Source organism: Podarcis vaucheri (assembly GCF_965113315.1).
Source record: "Podarcis vaucheri genome assembly, chromosome: 2".
In the NCBI taxonomy this organism is placed as follows: Eukaryota; Metazoa; Chordata; class Lepidosauria; order Squamata; family Lacertidae; genus Podarcis; species Podarcis vaucheri.
Genome location: NC_138760.1, coordinates 62,998,310 through 63,020,172, shown reverse-complemented (window position 1 = coordinate 63,020,172; position 21,863 = coordinate 62,998,310). Strand labels below are relative to the sequence as shown.

The following is a 21,863-nucleotide window of genomic DNA, read 5'->3' as shown; positions in this document are numbered from 1 at the left end:
TCCTTCAGTCCAGAGGATCTGAATGAGGAAGGGCTATTGTGTCTGAGCTTTTCAAGTTCTCTGCTCCCTACTGAAAGTCCCATTCTGAGGGCAGCTGAAGCCAGATCATAACAGTGTGAGGCAAAGGGATTCCTACTTCCCAAACCCTGGCAACAAACATACAAACACATGTGGCAATATCAAAGTCCTTATTGCATAGCATCTGGGGTGGAGGAGATCCTGAAAGGGAAAGGCACAGACTGTGTGGGACTGCAAACCAGCCATCATCATTGGTTATTTTCTGTACTGCTTTTTGGTCATAGCCCCCAAAGTGATGAACTGATTGCTAAAACAAAATATAGCAAAACTACAGTAAATACAAAAGCACAATGCAATAAATATAAAATAAGATAAGATAGCAACCCAGACATACTAGCAGGGCTCTTGTGAGTTACAGTGGTTTGACAGACCCCAGGGTAGCAGGAACACTTTCACCTGCTGCATAACTATTACCTGGGAGTAAACGTAATTTAATTCAACAGGACTTACTTCTGAGTAGACATGGTTAGGCTTGCGCTGCAAAGAACTCAGTGCAAGGCCTAGTGATCTCTAGGACCACCAGATCTAGTAATATCTCTCATTTTTCAAGTGTTGCTCTTGGCCCCGTGGTAAATATTGGGGGGGGGGAGCTTGGAACCCTAAAACACCCAACTATAATAAAAGGGTGAGGAAATAAGGAGTGGGTGCAGCCTGCCTAACAAAGGATCTGAAGGAGTAACCGCGGATTTGGGTTGAAGCCGCAGCCCTCTTTTCTCCAGCGAGACCCCCCTCCCATAAATACTCTTGAGGGGAAAGGACCCTCTTTCCGAATAGACCCCTTGAAAGCAGCTATAGGGCGATGGTGGCGGTTGTTTTCTGAACGAGAAGCGTCTGGAACAGGAGCAGCCTTCGTTGGGGGGCGGGATGCTCGAGGGGGACCCAGCCAGAGGCAAAACGCCCCACCGACCGTCCCCGATCATCCACAGCAGAAATAGGAGGCGGCGGCTCAACTACCGGCGGCGGCGGCGGCGGCTGCCGTAATCCGAGGGGACCCGGAAGGAAGGAAGGAGCCGGCGAGGGGCGGAGCGGAGGAGAGGAGAAGAGCCGAGCGGAGCGGCCTCGGGCTCCTGTGTTGGTGCCGGGCGGAGCTGAAGACGGACTAGCCCGGATCCCAGGCTCTCGGTAGCGGGTGAGTGTCGCTTGGCGGCGGGGCTGCCGGCCGGGAGGGAGGGAAGGTGGCTGGCCAGGGACTGTCTCCCCTTTCTCTCGCCGCCTCTGGCCTGTCCTCCCCACAGAGCCCCGCGACGACTCTCCGGCCCCATAGCCCCTCTCTGCCCGGTCTGTCCTGCTAGCCATATGCTCCCACCTTACCTCTGCCCCCCCCACCCTGTGCCCAGTCCTCTCTTGCCCGACCCCTTGGCTCTGCTTGTGCCCTTAGTGCTGTCTCTGATATTTGTTTGCCCCTTCCCGCAAAAGATCCCTTCTTTCGCCCCACTGATTCTTTCCCCTTCCCACTAAAATAACAACAATAATAAGCTCGTGCTGTTTCTTCCCCTCTCCTTTTGTCACTTGCCCCCAATACCCCCGCACCCTCCCTGTCTCTCGATTGCCTGCCCCCCTCTTTATTTCTTTATGTTCTTCCCTGTTTTGTTTATGATGGTGGTTTTTATTTATTTATTTTAAAATAGATGTTGGTGGCTCCGTAGTTCATTAGTGCTGTCATGCATTTTGCCTAAGTAAAGGACACTTGCAATTTAGAAAGGAAACCAAGTATTATTAGGTGCCTTGCCCAGTTGTCACATGATGAGTCAGTGCAGGGAGTACGAAGGGTGAAACTGGGTTGGTGATTTGACTAGTAGTAACCTTTGCTGCTGTCACATATCAAGTTGCCACTAATGAATCAGTGCTATAGCACACATAGCGAGCTAAAACATGTGTGGCGGTTTCTGTTTCTTTCACCCTTGACAACAGTTCTGTGAGGTTGGCCCTTGTCATTTCCATATACGGATGCGGAACTCATAGTGATTTACCCAGGTAACCTCCCACATAAACATAAGTCGGGTCAAGCCAAGCGCACTACCTCTGGACCAAGCTGGCAAGCTGTGCCCATGGCCACACATATTCTGCTGTTTCTGGGGCGTCTGAAGTCACTTAGAGTAGCAATGATGAACCTTTGGCTTTCCAGATACTACTGTATTAGACTCCAGCTCCCATCAGCCCCAGCCAGTATGATCAATGGTCAGGAATGATGGGAGGAATGATCTAGCACCATCTGGAGTATCACTGGTTCCTGCAGCTCTACCCTAGAAGCAAATCAAAATTATTGTTGGATAGCAATCCTAACACTACTTGCACCAGGAAGGAAATCCCATTGAACTTTGTTTGCTTCTAGCAAATACAATTATAATTTAGCTATTAAGAAGTGCTTCCGTTTGCTTGTTTTCCTACAACTGGTATTGAAACATATTTCATTACTCAACCAGCTCATTAAAATGTTTTCATGCTTCTTATGTGGAAGTCAGGCTAGGAGGCTTTTCCTGGGGACTGTGTTCCTTTGTTAAAAATAATAGGTATGGATATTAAGGTTGTTTAATACAAATTAGTTCCCCCTGAACATGCTTTAACTATGTAGTGTTTGTAATCAGGATTTTCGAGACTCACCCTCCTACTTTTAAATTTGTTTATCAATGAAGTAGGAATGCAGATATCACATTAGTGGACCTGATGTTTGGTGGCAGGAATTTTAGGTGAATTAATTTAGAATGAATGAGTGAAAATTTATGTATGTGTCAGAAGTTCAAAAAATGAATTGTACCAGAAGGCAAACTGAAAAATATTATTCACTGATATAAAGCTCCATATATTTCTAATATTTAATGTGAAAAAGAAGGCAGGCATTGTGTTACATTGGTAGAAAGTTACAAAGTCTTCAAAGATTAACAACAGCAAAATAGTATACAAGAAAGAGGTCTGTATTTAAGGAAAACATCAATTACTTGTAGAATGTAATGCATACCAAATCAATATGCTAGTATTTAAATGGACTCTGGAGTGCACTAAACATTAACCACGCGTCTATTTAAAATTGTAAGTCCTGCTGTGGGAATCTGTAAGAAGTTGTTTCTTACTAAGAAGTAATTTTGCAATCTTAGTCATATGTAGGTCACTGTAGGTCAGGCATGGAAGTTTCACTTTGATTTCCTAACATTTAAGAATCTGATGACATATGTCAGTGTAGATTATTTTGCATTACTAACTCTACCTTTTTTGGGTGGAAGGAGCATTAGGTGAAATGGAATGAATCAATAAAAAATGAAATTCATTCAAGGTAAATTGAAACAGTATTGAATTACTTTTAGTTGATCACTATTACCACCTCATTATATAATGAATACAGAAGTGCCACCATCTCTCTGATGGTGAATCTAATTGGCATTAAAATCATTGTGTTTAATCTGTTATACATATATACCACTACAAAGTGATATGAAGTGGACTAGCTTTTTAAGAATGTGTAAAAAATAAGTGTTTGCATGACATGACCTATGTACTTGCTTAGCTTTAGTAGTAGTGCAACTTCAATAAAGGTTGCTGCTTACATGTTGAAAGGTAGGAATGCAGTTGTGTTAAAAGGTTGAGACAGAGATGATAGAGACGCAAGGCAGCCAAACAATTGCAACACCACTCCCAAGGTGTCCTTATACTTCTGATTACTCAAAACTAATCAGTGAATGACAGGGGTTGGATTACTAAATGATTGCCTTGAGCCTTCTGGTATGTTTCTTCCAAATCTTCCAGCATTGGCCATGGTCTGAAAGTGACAAAACACATTGAGTTCCATACATAGAAAACTAACACACAAACACACACCTCTACTAGCCCAGCCATATGTTCTTACAAAAGGTCACATACAGTACATAATAGTTATAAAATGTTACTTGAAATGTATATTATATGCAACAGTTATTGTGACTCATATTACGCCACAATGTGCAACTTACATACTGTAAATATGTTGTCATATGTGTCATTTAAATCCCTTCTTAGGACTGTCATAATTCCTTCCCTGAAAATTTAATAATTATTGGGCCTATAATTTGTACCATGTAGGGCATCTTATGGAGGTTTTGTAAGAAGCTTACAATCTGAAAGACATGTCGGATGAGGAGTGGATATATGTTACTGCTTTCAAGAGAGAGACAATCTATTTAATAGTTGGATAACCTTTTAGGTTAATTCAAACTAGGTGTGGTTTGGAAAAGTGTAGAATTGATGTTGCTACTAGAATCCCACCCCATTTCTTGAAGCATATAGGAGCTTCTATCTTCTCAGATATATCCCCCTCACACAAAAAATACCTCGGGAGCTGAAGATATCTTGCCTTGCCATAGGGAGCCATACAACCCTGTAAAGGTTGAAAACAGGCTTGAACACAAAGTGTATATGAAGTTTTCAGGTAATTTAAAATAAGCCACAAGCACAGGAAATACTTCCCCTATGGAAAATGTGATTATCCTGAAAGAAAGTGCAGAAGCAGAAATAGTCGCTGAAGTATTGGTGTCAGCTGGCAACTTTGTTGTTAAGTTTGAGGCAGGGAAATTGAATTGAAAATTTGTTGGCCAAATGATGCCAGATTATATTCATCAATGTGAAATAATCACCTTAAAAAGGGGATTTCTGTGACCTTTGTTTTCCCTGCAAATGATGATAAATGTTGGGTTGAAAAGAAACAAATAATGACATTACAATTTCCCACATGGACTTGATGCTGACCTACAACTTGTCAATGCATAGTTAAATGTCATATACATAGGCTCTTGCTTTGGAGGCATTTATTTGTAAGTGTCTGTCATTGAATTGTAACAAGTTATAGTGGTCACAGATCATTTGACAGAAAACCATTTTTCCACAGTTCCCTAGAAACATCACCATATGTTTGACTCTTGTCCATGAAACAATAGCTTTTTACATATATTGCTGCAGATGGATTTATTTTTTTGATTGGTTTTTTTTTAAAGACAATAACATTATTGAAGTTATAGGTAAATTCTTAAGGTTGCAAGATTGTCATGTTGGTCACATCTTTTTAAAAAAACAAGAAAAAGGAAGTATTTAAATTAAACATACTTCTTGATTTTGTTTTGGAGGGAAGATCAATAAAGTTACCACACAAATAGTTTAATGTTAATTGGAGTTCAAATAATAGTAGCTAAAACGTAAATGTTATGTACATAAGCTTCCAGCTGTTATATTGGTCACTATGGAATTACCCTTCAATAATAGAGTGGCAGTTTTCAAACTGTGTTCAAAAAACTTTGGAATTCCATAAAAGCTTGGTAGCTCCACAATGATAGGATTATTAGTGGTGGGTGAGCTGAATGATAGACAGTTTGTCTGTCATCATTAGTATTGCAATGTGCAGCTATGAAAGGGTTGAGGTGTGTGTTCTAGGAAGGCTTGTCAGCACATATGGGGCAATGACTAGGTCAAAACATTAACACACAAGGATTCAATGGAAGATGAGCAGAGATTCTGTGAACAGCAATATGAAATGGGATCACTGAAGGTCTGAGAAATTTGAACCTCAATGGTATAGACTATGACTATGTTCATTCATAGGACACACACACACACACACAAATCACGGTGCAGATGGAAGAGTTAGAGCTCACTGTTTGTTTATGGCTCCATCAATGCACAAAAGTAATTTGCAAGGTATGAGTGGCATGGGCCCTGTCCCATGGAGCTTACAATCTAAAAGTTGATACAGAGGACAGGGAGGGAAACAGAAGTGGTGTAAACAAGATGTACATGATGTAATTTCATTACTTGAGCATAGTCAATTTCTTAACTATAGTTAAGAGACTGGGTGTGAGCCATTGCAGGCTGGGTGTCATATACCTCCCCCCGCCCCCAGTTCTTCTGTTCTGGTGCGTGAATTGTCACTGCTCATACCCTGTCAGCCTGAAGCCTACCAAAATCTCCATTAGCACTAATTGCAGTTAAGGTTTACCAGGATTTCATTTTACTTGGCATTTGAAACTTAACTGGTTATCATCAAAGATTGGTAAGCAGTATTCAGTTACAGAAATTACATAAAGATGCTTAGCATAGCTTGTAGAATTAGAAGCCTGCAGGTTCAGGTCAGCTTCTGTTTTTCAAATAAAAGGTGCTACCTCACCCTTTGGTAGCTCTCAAATAATGCATGACTATCTAATAGGTTTCACTACATTGTACTGTAACCAGATAGCCATAGAAAAAAGGCTTACATAAATCACAGTTTTGATTTATATGGAAATATTTCATCTGGAAACTTTCTTGTTCTCCAAGGTAATTGGATACTACTTAGCTTCCAGAGACCATAATATATTTCTGCTTTACTTACGATGGAGTTTACAGTGCAATAGAACTCAATCATCAATAGAAAATTAGTTGGAAATACAGGCAGTTCTTAGAATGCAAAGTTCAATAAAACTGCTGTGAGTCTTGCAGAGTCACACAGTAGACTTTAAACTTTCATTTGCCAAGCTGTTTCTAGAAGACTGAATTTCTACAATTCTAGGTGCACAAAGTACAATGGCTAAAGTGCAATCAGATTGTATGTTAACTCTTTCCATAATTTTTCTTAGAGGAGTTTTTACTTGATATTTCGAAACAAAGCTGTTGCTGTTATCTAGTGAATTCTCTTCTAGTTATTTATCATAATTTTGAGGGGGGAATTTCCAAAATAGTAAGTTATCATTTACTACATTTATAAAATAATTACCTTAGAATTGTCATTCTGTAGTCTGGCTAAGGGGAAGCTATGATGTTTAGCCTTGGAGAAAGCCACTGTTTCAAATATCCCTTTATTCTAGAATGGGAAACCTGCTGCCCTCCAGATGTTTCTTGCATCGTCCTTGACCATTTGCTGTGGGGACTGGGGCTGCCCTCTTCTCGAGGACTAATATAAAGGCATTTAGAATGCATTTAAAAATGTATGCAAGATCCTGTCGGGTTAAAGTTGTTTAGATTTTAAAAAATGACTCTGCTTTCTGAATGTGGTAGCTAGGGAGTGAGGCAAAACCTTGGGTGCATATATGGTGGAGTGGAAGGAAAGTGTGCACATGTTTCCATGTCTTGTGCAGACAGTGTAGAACAACTGTGAACTTCAAAGACCGCAGTGTAAGAAGAAGGCATTGGATAGAGTTATGTGGGCTATGCTTATGCAATGTTACTTTCTTGAATCTGCCCTCTCCCTGCCACCCCATGCTAAGTGTGGGCAGCAGCAACAACAAACATTATACTCTTTGTGAAAGGACACCTATTCCTGGATCATTTCCCATAACATTTACTTGCCTCTTGCTATGTTCTTAATAGTCGTAGCCATAGGTATTCAGGCAGGAGTGTGCAAATCACATCAGTATCCTTAGCCTGCAGTGAGAGGTTTGAAATCAACCTTTCAAAAAAGCACTGCTGTATCTTGATTTATATCTGGCAAAGCCATAGCATTCTGAAATAAAGAACACCAGCTGTGTTTTGTGGGGTTTTGATACTCGATCTGACCTGTGCAAGCTTCATTGAAAAGAAGAGTTTTAACCACAAGAACCTTGGTCAGGCTGATCCATTTCTCTGGATAGCTCAAACATCACTGCGGAGGCCACATTGCACAAAACACATAGTAATAGACATTAGAATAGGACATTAGCAAATACAATATTGGAATGTGCAATAGGTAATCAGCAGTGAAATGGGGGAAAGAATGATGCCCTCCCTTACCCTTTGTTTACTTCTTGTGATGAGGTGTGGAAGATTCCTGACCCATTCCACAACTTCTGCTAGAGGCCAGTGTTACAGTGCATGGAAGATCCCGGGTGGGCCCAGTATCCAGACCTGGTTCAAATTCTTGCTTAACCTAGAGTGACTTGGATGAACAAATGGTAAAGCTGTGGTGGGGCTTTCCTTCTGTGCCGCTATCTCTGACACTCCTCATGCAGGAGATGCCATATGGGAGCTTAGCGTTTTTCCTCAAACAACTGCATATGTCTTTTATTTTGGTTAGGCTTGAATATGCCTCAGCATGAAAGACCCAAACAGGATTTTTATATAAAGATATCTGGTGACAAAATCCTTAATCGTGCATGCCAATAGTACTGCACTATTGCACTTTTATAGTTCTTTCTCCTCCTCTTTTCCATGGTAGATATATTCAATTTCACTCTTGTAGATTGTTGTTGTTGTTACTACTGCATCATTTCTATCCTGTCTGTCCTTCTGCAAGGAGCATAGGGCAGCAATTATAAAAGAACAAACTACCTTTAAGTATCAAGCTTCTCTGTAAGATATGTAATTTCCCATTTAGCAATAGAAATGTCCACTTTGGATGCTGGGTATCTTCTCTACTGTGCTCCCCCTCCATAGTTTGTTTCAATCCAATATATTAATTTCCTCTCTTATATAGCGTGTTGCATTTAAGTGTAACTTTAAATAAAATCTCCAGAGGCCTCTGTTTTGATTTACAAGATTGCTTAACCCAAAAGGATCCTTCCAGCTCAACTTCCTAAAGCCTAGTCATGTTATTTTCCCCTCTGAAATATGAGCAGTTATTTTGCATCACACCCTGTGGACTGATTTGTATGTTACTTGAGTAGATAGTTTTTCTAAACCTCTTGGAAGCTTTTCCTGTTCGGTATTTTGTTCAAGCAATAAATAAATCAGATGACGTGTATGTACTGCTGTGTTTGCTTGTTCTTGACCTTTGCTTTTCAGTCATGTAAGTGTCAGTTTTAGACGTGCCGTTGTGTAATGTGGAGTTCATGTGATGAGCGTGTTCTGTCCTTAATGTTTTCTTTCTAATGCATCTTGTATCTAATCAGTTGTTGTATAGTTTAGCCTAGCCTTTTACAGCACAATCCCATGCAGTCTTACTTAGGAGTAAATCATATCAAAGTGGTACTTAGTTCTGAGTAAACATAGGATCAGGTTGTCAGTTTTTTCTAATAAGGGGAAGCACAGCATAGGTCCTAATACTAGTTTTTTCTTGTTACACTTCATGTGATAGATCTTTGCTTTTTATGTTAACAACAGAAGGTTCTGAGTTTTTTTTTATAATTAATAATAGTCTTCAGGAATCTAGGAAAAGCATAGGTCCTCACTCCTAATAAGAGTGGCTATAGAACTGTTTGTGGGACGCGGGTGGCGCTGTGGGTAAAACCTCAGTGCCTAGGACTTGCTGATCGTATGGTCGGCGGTTCGAAATCCCCGCGGCGGGGTGAGCTCCCGTCGTTCAGTCCCAGCTCCTGCCCACCTAGCAGTTCGAAAGCACCCATAAGTGCAAGTAGATAAATAGGTACCGCTTTATAGCGGGAAGGTAAACGGCGTTTCCGTGTGCGGCACTGGTGCTGGCTCACCATTGCAGCTTCGTCACGCTGGCCATGTGACCCAGAAGTGTCTTCGGACGGCGCCGGCTCCCGGCCTCTTAAGTGAGATGAGCGCACAACCCTAGAGTCGGACACGACTGGCCCGTACGGGCAGGGATACCTTTACCTTTACCTATAGAACTGTTTTAGGTCTTGATCCACTGTTGAATTTTGCTGTGGCTACTTTGTATCATAATCGGTAAGACGTTATCCCAGACTTGTAAAGAGAAACTACCAGATCACCTATGGTGATTATTATTTTATTCCTGGTGAGCAGGGAGAGGAAGTGTTGTAAAACAGAATTTTTTTCTTATTCAGCCTTTCTATGTTTCCAGATAGCTAATATTAATGAGGTAAGTGGGATAATAATAAATTTGTGGCCAATGGCTATTGTGGATGTATTGCAAATCTGTGAGTGTATATATTTTCATGGGAGAGGCCAGTATATAGGCATTGCTGGGAGTGAAAGGACATGAGTGCCACCTTTGCAGTTTGTTTGTGGTAATTTAAAGTATTTCAGAAGTTCAGAGTATATTTGAAAGATGTAATGAGTTCTAGAGACTTTAATAAAATAAAGCAGCAAGTTGGAAACAGTTGTTTTTTCTCCTCTTTCAAATGTTTTTCATGCATAATACTGAGCACTGCAGTTCTCAAAAGAGAAAATAAGGATCTAGTCCTTGCGTTCTGGATATAGTTTCTGGCTGCTTCAAAAAAACTATTGACCATCTATCTCCATGTTGCAACACCAGGTGATAGAAAGGTTTAAAGTTTCTCTTATGTGGCTTTCTCGCAGTTTCTATTGTCTTGTCACAAAAATGGACATTGGAGCCTTCTCTGAGTCACTGAAGTTTTGATTACACTAGACTGCAGCCAAGGGACTCTGAACTCATATCACCTGACCCAATCCACACAGATGTTAGGGGTGAACATTTATAAAAAGTTATAACCACAGATTCCTGTGCCATCAGGGAAACTGAACCCAATCAGTAATTATCCTGGTGGTGTTGCAATCTGTTTCTGAGCAGGCTATAAATGCAAACACTCAAGGAGCTGAAGACATGTTTAATTTTGATTGGAAGTAGGACAGTGCAGTGATAAGGAAATAAGAGTGCCAGGGTCACTTGGATCCATGTGTTTCCTTAGACACGACAGTGGTGATAGTGAACTGCTCCCCCAGCAACTGTTTTAATTGTGGTGCTTCTAGTTGGCATTCAGGGTGAAAGGATCTTTCAGGCCTGGCTGCACTCATACCCATTCATCTCTTAATGGCTGATGCAGATGCTTTGTGCAGTGTGTCTGGACCACGGTTTGCTATTGATTCTGGAGTTCCAGAAACAAAGGGACACTTGCTGTACTTTTATGTTTCCTCCCAGTTTTACATTGAAACCCTATAGATATAAGCCCAGCCTGGTACTTTCCACATGTGTTGGACAACTATTCCCAGAATGGCCAGTGGTCTGGCATGATGGGAGTAGAAGCCCAAAACATGAATGGCAGCAGGGAAGGGATGGATGGTATAACCCTAATACAAGTACACCAATCTCATGCAATCTAAACAATTAAGAGTTAAGACTGGAGGGAAGTGCTCACTGGCCAGTAGATAAGAATCTGTAAGTCCTGTAGGCTTCCTAGTTTGGAACTAATAAAACCAGCTCCTCCAAATGAGAGATATTATCTTGGTTTGCTCGAAGGATGTGTCCTTTGCTGAAGGCTGTTTAAGACTTAATTCCATACCATGATGTGCTCAGAATGTTGATTAGTTACTGTAACACACTTTTTGGGTGACTATTTTTGGCATGGAAAATGGGCTTTCAGGGTCTGTTAGGTGGTGAACCTATTTGCTGCCCCACTGATTCAAAACCATTTTGTGTGTTCTCTTTTTGAGGTCCCAGCCAGTCATGATTCATGTGGCCACTATGATGTCACTGCAGCATGTAGATTTAATTAGTTGGTGATGTTACAGCAGGCAAACAAAGTCCTTAGCTTTGTCTTCACATGGAATGGAATGTGAATACTTTTGTGTCCTTCGGAGCCCCAGCAAAAAATGGCCAGAAAGAGTGCTCTTTTTCAGAGTGTGTGAAAACTTTAATGATTTCCCCAATGCCCCCCCCCCCCGCAGTTATACTCAGCACTATTGGTTACTTTTCTGAGAACTTTCAGACAGCACATCAAGCTGCAATAGTAGAGTTTAATTTGAATAATATTGTGATCTCTTGTGTTACCTGGCTGGCTGGAGAAGGTCACATTCCTTGTATTTTGAAATGGAGATGTCCCACCCAAAATTAGATGAAATTGATTATGCTATGCTGGGAGAACTACTTATAAACAAATGACCTGGTTTTCCTCTTTTTCCTAGTTAAATAAACATGAATAGCCATGAATTTAAATTATGATTCACAAAAAGTACTTCCAAATTTTCATATGGAAGGGAGGAGTGTTAAACTCTAAGGCATTGTATTTCACCACTTTTATCAAAGTAAATGCTTATTTCGTAAAACATCAAAGAAGGGGTCAACAATCCCTTGGCAGAGATGATACCTCTTTATCTCCTCTGGATGTGATATTCCTTACCATTCATTGAAGTCTGGAACCAAACTAGATTTATGCTGAGCCACAATAACAGTTTGGGATGTGGAACCAATGCTAGTCTTAGAGTGAGATTAAAAAGTATAATTGGTTGTGTACATTTTAAGCAATGTTACCAATTGTGTAAGAAGATACATGCTTTTATTTGGAAAAAGATGAAACTGGCATTTCTGCGCTTTGGGTTCTACTCAATTCCCTGTTTGTGCCTTCTGGATTCTGTGATTTCTGAATCCAATCCTGTTCTCTCTCCATTGTTAATAATACAAGGGGGGAAGTGACTTTTGTGCATTAATGGAGCACTTCCACATTAGCAGACCTTGGAAACCCCACTAAATATGTGTGTATCTGGACTGTATCCACACAGTCAATTCACTTTTATTTTTACATGATCCAATTATATTACAATAGCTGCTGTAGACTTGGATCCAAGTTATTTCAGATGAAGTCAAGGGGTTTCCACATACCTATTGAGTCTTTTGTGTAGCACAGATGCTTGGCATACCACAAAACTTACTTCAAAATGCCTTTTGGAGATATCTTCTGATGAACAGATTTATGCTAGAAGAACTGTTCCCACAAGCACTCCAAGTTGCATTAGTCACAGAAAGTCACAGAAGACTGCAGCTTTTCTTTCTACGTTGTACTGTTCTTGCAGAGAAAGGCTGTAGGTGAGCAGATTGTATGGGTCTCACATTCATGCATGCGCACACCTATTCCGAGTGCAAGGGATGGAGGACCTGAAAAATGACACTTCAAACCCTGTTGGACATGAAGAACTAGTTGTGCATTTCATTGGAATGTGGCCTTAATCTATCTTTCTTTCTTTTTTAAAGCATCAAAACAGAAAGTTTGCCTCTCCAGAATAATTTTTAAGATTCCAATCCATCAGTATTTGTGGTTTCACAACTGAATAATAAAAGTGATTTATCTCTGGATATGTTATTTCTGTCAAGTACTCCACATTTCTCTATTCATTTTCAATGTTATTTCAGTAGAATGTTAATGCCATTTGATCTTTGGGGCTTCTCTTTTGATTTCTTTCAGAACCTCCAAGATTTGGACATGTCCTTTATATTTGACTGGATTTACAGTGGTTTCAGTAGTGTACTACAGTTTTTAGGTAAGACATCTACATATGGAATGGACACTTCTGATTACTGTATGATTATATCCATATATTCATGGATGGCTCTTTGATCCAGCAAAGGTTTTCATGAATGGAAGCAGGAGAGGTATTGGGTGGGTGGGGGTAGATTCTCCCTTTCTATTCAATTACCCATCTGTTTCAGAGACTTGTGGGACCCTCCAGTTTGGGGAGCAGAGAGAACTATGGAGGGGAGGGAAACCAGCAAAATATACCTCCCTCCATCTTGCCTTCAAAGAAACCCCTGCTGATCAGAGAGCTGTCTGTGGATGGAAGGATGGCCTTGGATACAATCAACTGTCATGATACTAATCTGCTAGCAGTCCACCTCACTAATGTTCCATTTCTGGTTTAATTTTTCCTTAGCCTATGCTGTACCGTGCAACCTATCTTTACTAGACAAATAAATTAACCTGCTCCTGGCAGTTACAGTGGAAGGGGAGCCACAGAAATACACAGCACTGTTATGACTCCATGTGCCATGTTCTTCTCCCTTGCTCTGCAAAACATGGGAAGCTGGAGTGGAAAGCAAAGTACTTTCAGTCGGCAATGTGAGAAAGGAAGCTGCTTGACAGCTGCCAAATTGGGCAGCATCCTTCTGAGAGCTGATTTTCTTTTCTGAAAGATGCCAACTGTAAAGCGTGTTGTGCTATTAATAAAATCATAGGAACCTGCTTTATACAGAGTCGGATCATTGGTCCATGCAGTACAATCAAGCGACTAAGTACTATCATAGAATCATAGAATTGTAGAGTTGGAAGGGACCCCAACGGTCATCTTGTCCAATCCTCTACAATGCACTAGTGCAGGCTTCCTCAACCTTGGCCCTCCAGATGTTTTGGCCTACAACTCCCATGATTCCTCCTAGCTAGCAGGACCAGTGGTCAGGGATGATGGGAATTGTAGTCTCAAAACATCTGGAGGGCTGAGGTTGAGGAAGCCTGCACTAGTTAATAATCACTATGGTCTACTCATTACAGACTGACCACTACCTCTATAAATTAGCTTCTGTACCACAAATATATACTTTGGATTGGGGATAGTAATAAAGCCTCAATTAAAAACTAAAATGTAGTAGCATTTTCAGTTTGGTCTATAAAATGTTAAAGCGGCCTGTCGAAGCCTTAACAATGTACTTGTTCGCAAGTCTTCCTGAAGAGAGCACACACCTTTTCTAATTGATTGAAACTGCCACTGGTTATTGTAAAATGCTCTTATCCCTGCTGAATTGCCTGCACCCCTGATAGGCCTTCTGACTTTGTCCAGTTTGGCAGCAATAAAGGCACCTTTGTATCATAGTACGCTTAGCAGCAGCGAACTTTGTCCTTCAAATCATTATGAGCCGCAGTTTTGCTTGGGGCAGATCTTTTGTAACAGATGAACTCAGACTGCCTCTTAAAGCTATCTAGGTTACTCACTAGCATGACAAACATAATAAATTGTACAAACCAGCACTGAACTGCAGATTACACATGTTTACTCAGAAGTAAATTTAAACTATGTAATGAGGCTTGCCTGGCTCAGAAATAAAGATGCATGGGATTGTAGCTCTGGGCATTGAAATGGTTTAAGATGGGTCCATTTGTAAACTCCTAAAGGAGGAAAATACATCTTATTGAGAAGAATAAATCACTTTAACCTTACATATATATATATATATATATATATATATATATATATATATATATTTGCTTTCGTAGATTTTCACGGGTACAGGAATGCAGGTTTTGGTGTCTTCGGGTGTCTTCCCGTGTAAGAGTCGGGGTGTCTGGGCGACGTTTCGACGAGGTCTCACTCGTCATCTTCAGGCTGGTGCTTTCGGCTTCTTGTTACTGGAACAGAGCAGAATCTGGTGTTTGAGTTCCTATAAATACTGTTGAGGGGTGTGGTGTATAGCCTCCAACGTTCTGGGCAGAGAGGAAGTTCCTAGATTAGTGTGCCTTTTCTTCTTTTGTTCCTTAATTACTTGAGGGATATCTTGAGTGATTTCATGAGTGATATTCTGAATACCACTGGGTGGGTCATTAAGTGTAGATTAGTTACTAAAGCTTTTGTGTCTTGACCTCTTGAGCTTGTGAAGAGTTTTTCTGAGAAGATGGCTGTGCTGCATTTAGTTGTGCTCTGGCTTGGCTTCGTGTATAGGGGCGAGCTGTGGTTTTGTGCTTTGTGCCAGCCAGATCTGTGTAGGGATTGCAGGGGGGTGCAGCATCCGGAGGTGCCACTATAGTTTGGCTACTGGATGGAGTCTGTAGTATGTCTGTGGAGAGGGTCTGGGTTTGGGTCTGGTGTGGTTGATTGGTGACGGCGTTCTGTGTGCCTCTGGTTCTGGTGTCGGTTTTTGTGGGGAGGGCTAATTTCCAGATGTCTGGCAGGCGGGACGTGTCGTCACGCTTGTTCATGTTGTGAGGGTGTTTCTCTATCTCGATGGCTTCCATGATTATTCTCTTGTGGTGATGTTCCATGTTACAGAGCAATTTGGAATCTGCAAAATTAATTTCGTGTCCTGTTTCTTTCATGTGTTGGAAAAGAGAGGAAGTTTTTTCTTCTTTTTTGACGGCATTCTTGTGTTCTGCGATACGTGCATTTATTCGTCTGTTTGTTTGTCCAATGTACGTGGCTGGGCAGACTTTGCAGGGTATTTCATAGACCCCTTGGTTTTCCAGCTGGATTTTGTCTTTTGGGTTTCTGAGGATATTGGCTATTTTTTGGTTGGTGCAGAAGGCTGTTTTGATATTGTGTTTGTGGAGGATTTTGCTGATTTTGTCTGTAGTGCCCTTGATATAAGGAAGGAGGGCCATGCCATTGTTTTCTTCTGTGTCTTGGTTTTTGGGGGGTGTTTCTTTTTGGATTAGCTTCGTAACCCTGTTTTTCTGGTATCCATTGGCGATTAACACATTTGAGAGATTCTGTAACTCAGTTGTCAAGTGGTCTTTGTCAGCCAGGCGTTTGGTTCTGGAGATGAGAGTCTTGGCTACGGAGTTTATTTGTGCAGGGTGGTGGTGTGATTGTGCATGTAAGTAGCGGTTGGTATCTACCGGAAAAAAACACACACCAACCGCTACTTACATGCACAATCACACCACCACCCTGCACAAATAAACTCCGTAGCCAAGACTCTCATCTCCAGAACCAAACGCCTGGCTGACAAAGACCACTTGACAACTGAGTTACAGAATCTCTCAAATGTGTTAATCGCCAATGGATACCAGAAAAACAGGGTTACGAAGCTAATCCAAAAAGAAACACCCCCCAAAAACCAAGACACAGAAGAAAACAATGGCATGGCCCTCCTTCCTTATATCAAGGGCACTACAGACAAAATCAGCAAAATCCTCCACAAACACAATATCAAAACAGCCTTCTGCACCAACCAAAAAATAGCCAATATCCTCAGAAACCCAAAAGACAAAATCCAGCTGGAAAACCAAGGGGTCTATGAAATACCCTGCAAAGTCTGCCCAGCCACGTACATTGGACAAACAAACAGACGAATAAATGCACGTATCGCAGAACACAAGAATGCCGTCAAAAAAGAAGAAAAAACTTCCTCTCTTTTCCAACACATGAAAGAAACAGGACACGAAATTAATTTTGCAGATTCCAAATTGCTCTGTAACATGGAACATCACCACAAGAGAATAATCATGGAAGCCATCGAGATAGAGAAACACCCTCACAACATGAACAAGCGTGACGACACGTCCCGCCTGCCAGACATCTGGAAATTAGCCCTCCCCACAAAAACCGACACCAGAACCAGAGGCACACAGAACGCCGTCACCAATCAACCACACCAGACCCAAACCCAGACCCTCTCCACAGACATACTACAGACTCCATCCAGTAGCCAAACTATAGTGGCACCTCCGGATGCTGCACCCCCCTGCAATCCCTACACAGATCTGGCTGGCACAAAGCACAAAACCACAGCTCGCCCCTATACACGAAGCCAAGCCAGAGCACAACTAAATGCAGCACAGCCATCTTCTCAGAAAAACTCTTCACAAGCTCAAGAGGTCAAGACACAAAAGCTTTAGTAACTAATCTACACTTAATGACCCACCCAGTGGTATTCAGAATATCACTCATGAAATCACTCAAGATATCCCTCAAGTAATTAAGGAACAAAAGAAGAAAAGGCACACTAATCTAGGAACTTCCTCTCTGCCCAGAACGTTGGAGGCTATACACCACACCCCTCAACAGTATTTATAGGAACTCAAACACCAGATTCTGCTCTGTTCCAGTAACAAGAAGCCGAAAGCACCAGCCTGAAGATGACGAGTGAGACCTCGTCGAAACGTCGCCCAGACACCCCGACTCTTACACGGGAAGACACCCGAAGACACCAAAACCTGCATATATATATATATATATATATATATATCTGCAAACACAGCACAACCCCACTGTTTGCATTACTGTAGTGCATTGTACTTGGGGTTGCCTTTGAAGGCTGTTTAGAAACAACAGTTGGTTCAAAATACAGTAGTTACATTACTGCCTGGAACAAAATGAATTATAATCCAGTTCTTTAAAAAAAATTTCCCTGGTTGCAAGTCTGGGGATGAAAGGAGAGATGAAAAAGATTTTTACCCTCCCCCCCCCCAGCTTTTTAAAGCTATTAGGTCTTTTTAAAAGCTCTGCTTTTGGTGGTTGCTGTCTTTTTAAAAAAGTGGTGTTGTTTTCCTGATTTTCATTGTGGATTTTAAATTTCATCATAAGCCGATTTGAGAATCTGTTGAACTGAAGAGCAGGGCAGCAAAAGCTAAAAATATAGATTGTATAAACCATTTAGGACCAGCAGTGTGAAGAGCTTCACTGCAATTTTGAAGCAAATGTGTCACATCATTATGTTTATGACACACAGGAGTTCATCTTCATCTAAAGGTCTGCTGGTGCTTTTCATCACATCCTGAATGTGTCTAAAATAGTATTGTGTTCATAATTCTTACACAGAGATAGTCTATGTGTGAGAAGCATCATTTGTGAAGTTAGCTAGACTTTCAGAGTTGAGGCCCCAAGCACCCTGGGAACTCCCACCACTGCCCCCCTGGTGATCAGGAGGAGCATTAGTGGCTGTCATCACCTGCTGCCTTTTACATGCTTCTGAGGATTGGTCCCTCTGGTGGGAACCCTCCTCCTCCTCCTCCTCCGTAACCACAAGAAGTAACCATGAGAAGGGCTGTGGCTCATTGGTTTGAGCACATATTTTGCATGCAAAAGTTCAAAAAGCAATCCTGCTGCCAGTTGGTGTAGACAGCGCTGGCTATAGATGGGCCAATGGTCTGATACAGTATAAGGTAGCGTCTTTTATTCCCAGACTGGATGTTCAGAAATTTTGCCGGGTAAGCAGAGCTCTCTGAAATCCCCTGCAGCTGCTCAGAGAGAACATAGGACTTATACCATTCATCTAGTCCAGGATTTTCTATGCTGACTGGCAATCGCCCTCGAGGGTTTCAGGTACGGGTCTCTCCCAACCCTAGGTGGAGACACCTGGGATTTATGGCCCTTCCCAGTCAAGTGTCAAAATTCACCATTTATGGGTAAGTTGTTAAAAGTGAATAACCCCTGTTAGCTCAGTTGGTAGAGCATGAGACTCCTAATCTTGGGGTTGTGGACCTGAGCCCCCCATTGGGCAAAAGATTCCTGCCTTGCAGGGGGTTGGACTAGATGACCCTCATGGTCCCTTCCAACTCTATAATTCTATGACTCACCTTAAAAAATCAGTACATGGATAAAGCATGAATTTTAAGCTAGGATGTTTTATTTTAGGCTCTGAAACGCATTCATTTTCCATTCCTTTTGTGATGATGCATGCTAATGGAAGGTTGTTTTTTAGCCTTTCAGGCTACATTTTATTATGATTGAGGGAAAAGCACACTCAAAACTGACTTTGTTCTGCAGGCCTTCAGAGCAATACATGATTAGTAATTTTAAATGTTTCTGAAAAGGAGATCGGCACTGTGGGGGAGGGGTAATTGACTGAGAACTCACTGAGAAAGGAATAACTTTTAGAACTCAACAGATGTTTTATCACTTTTCATCTTTGCAATTTCTGCTTGAAGATTTGTGTGCAGCTCTGAAGCTTTCCCTTTCCCATTTCTTTTTTCATGGTCAGCTTAGTTGGCTCAGTAAAACTCAGTTCAGTTGACTCCTATTCTCTATTATTCATTATTCATTATTCAAATGGGCTTAAATTAAAAATGACATTTTAGAAACATAACTATAATTGCATTATAATCATAGTAATGTGTTAGGAAACATCTGAGGGCTGACTTGTTGTTCAGCTAAAGAGAATGTCTGCCTGGATCAAAACACAAACATTCATAATGTAGATATACATACCCAAGTGACTTTGACTCCCATTATTCCTGACCATTGGCCATGCTAAATTGGAATTGATGGGAACTGAAGCCAAGCAACATCCAGAAAGCTGCAGGTTCGCTATTCCTGATCTAGCTCAATAGTCTACTCTGGCAGTGGCTCCCCAAGATATCAAACAGAGGTTTTTCACATCTCTTGCTATTGGATGCTTTTATCTGGAATTGTCAGGGAATAATCCTAGAAGCTTAGCATGCCAAGCATGTACTCTGTCACTGACCTATGATCCCTTCCCAAATGTTGTGGAGATCTTAGATGGAGCCTCCTATGCTTGTTGTACTGCATTCTTCTCTTAGTTTTAGCAGATAAACTTGAGCTAGAATGATATCCTGTCTTAAAGGTGTCATCCTCTTTTCGTCTTTTCTAGAGTACCCTGATCCTGAATACTTGCATTGACATATGTAGAATGTTTTGAGATTATGTGATGACAGGGTTATGTGATGATAGGGAAATTGTTGTGTTCCATCCTAAATAAGCATTTAGCAAAACTTAATCATCAGACATTCTATTATGATGAGACACTTGTGGAAATTAGTACTTACTCATCAAATACTTTTATCTTTTCCAGGACTGTACAAAAAAACTGGTAAACTAGTATTCCTTGGTTTGGATAATGCTGGGAAAACGACTCTCCTACATATGCTTAAAGATGGCAGACTGGGTCAACATGTCCCCACACTACATGCAAGTAAGTCAATATATCCTTTCTCTCATACAGTGGTACCTCTGGTTACGAACTTAATTCGTTCTGGAGGTCCGTTCTTAACCTGAAACTGTTCTTAACCTGAGGTACCACTTTAGCTAATGGGGCCTCCCACTGCTGCTGTGCCGACGCCTCGCAATTTCTGTTCTCATCCTGAGGTAAAGTTCTTAACCCGAGGTACTACTTCCGGGTTAGCGGAGTCTGTAACCTGAAATATTTGTAACCCAAGGTGTCTGTAACCCGAGGTACCACTGTAATATGCCCAGTGCTGCTTTAAATCTCAGGACTTTTAGTAGACTATTGAACTAGATCAGGAATGGGGAACCAGAATAAACTCTTCAGTTCAGTGTGAGTTAGACTGCTACCTTATGCAGGCTTGCAGGTGATTAGTAGCATTTACTTCTGGGGAAGCATGTATAGGGTCAGTTTCATCACCTTGTTCTATATAGTGGTACCGCTAGTAACGAACTTAATTTGTTCTGGAGGTCCGTCGGCATACAATTTCCATTCTCATCCCCGGGCAAAGTTCTCAACTCGAGGTAACTCTTCCAGGTTAGCCGAGTTTGTAACCTGAAGCATTTGTAACTCGAGGTACCACTGTAATGCAGTATGATTATTACCTTTACTAGAAAATAGTTTGCTGTAAGGTAGGGTTTTGAAAAATAGTATTTTCTGTTTCTACAGCTGCAGAAGAGCTGACAATTGCTGGTATGACTTTCACTACTTTTGATCTAGGTGGACATACCCAAGGTAAGTGATGCCAACACGCAGAAGGCTTCTTTTAACATGTTAAGCTTCCTTGGTTGCACATGAAAAGTTATTGCATTGCAAGAGGGTTGTGTATTTAATTCTGAAAACATTCCTGATTTTATTAATTTTTTACTGTAGTCTACTTGTTCTGTTATGTGCACATGTAAGGTGTGTGGGATGTTGGACTTTTTCATCAACACAGAGTGTGCACAGCGACTGGAGCGTAGAAATAAAACTAAGCAATATCTTTGCTTAGTTTTAATTTTGAAAATGTAACAGCCAAACGCTGCAAGCCATCACCTCTCCTCACCAGTAGCATACAAAACACATGATCAACTTAAATACAGTTTTCAAATAATCAGTTATCTTATCACATCCCTTCCTGCATTCGGTGCAGAAAGTAACTCCCCTTCTAATTAGGCAAAAAGTTGAGAGATCACAGGTGTGCAGCTAAGTAGGTCAAACTGCAAACATACACCTGTGAGCTTCAATTAACCAACCCCATTCACTGACCACTTTAAGATAAAGAAAAACCAACACACTGACTTGAGTGTGAGCTACAGGATGGTTCAACTGCAATATTTGTACTTAATAGAATGGAAGCAGTGCATTACACTTATGGTGATAGAATTTTCTAACAGGTCCAGGATTATTGCAGCATTTAATTTTCAATGCAATACTAAAAGTCAATGTGTGCCTTTAATTAGTCTCTGATTCTTTGGAGAGCTTAAAGTTGTCAAACACCTTTGTTTTCATTATACACAATAAAAATAGGTTAAGGCAGCAATTTGATCAAGTGGATTTAAGTTAATAGTTGTATCCAATGCAGTTCATTGTGTTCCTGGAACAACTTCGGCTCATGCAATGGAATTCTCCCTTC

General features: G+C 41.1%; 1 protein-coding gene across 1 annotated transcript in view; it reads left to right on the top strand.

The window, feature by feature from the left end:
- The first annotated feature begins 1,059 nt into the window (after nt 1-1,059).
- Nucleotides 1,060-21,863, top strand: part of SAR1B (secretion associated Ras related GTPase 1B) — a 28,572-nt gene continuing 7,768 nt past the window's right edge. Inside the window, exons 1-4 of the mRNA XM_082211705.1 lie at nt 1,060-1,207; nt 13,047-13,122; nt 20,099-20,218; nt 20,918-20,983. Coding sequence (XP_082067831.1) covers nt 13,065-13,122; nt 20,099-20,218; nt 20,918-20,983 — 244 coding nt within the window. The 5' untranslated portion in view covers nt 1,060-1,207; nt 13,047-13,064. The remainder of the gene's footprint in view (nt 1,208-13,046; nt 13,123-20,098; nt 20,219-20,917; nt 20,984-21,863) is intronic.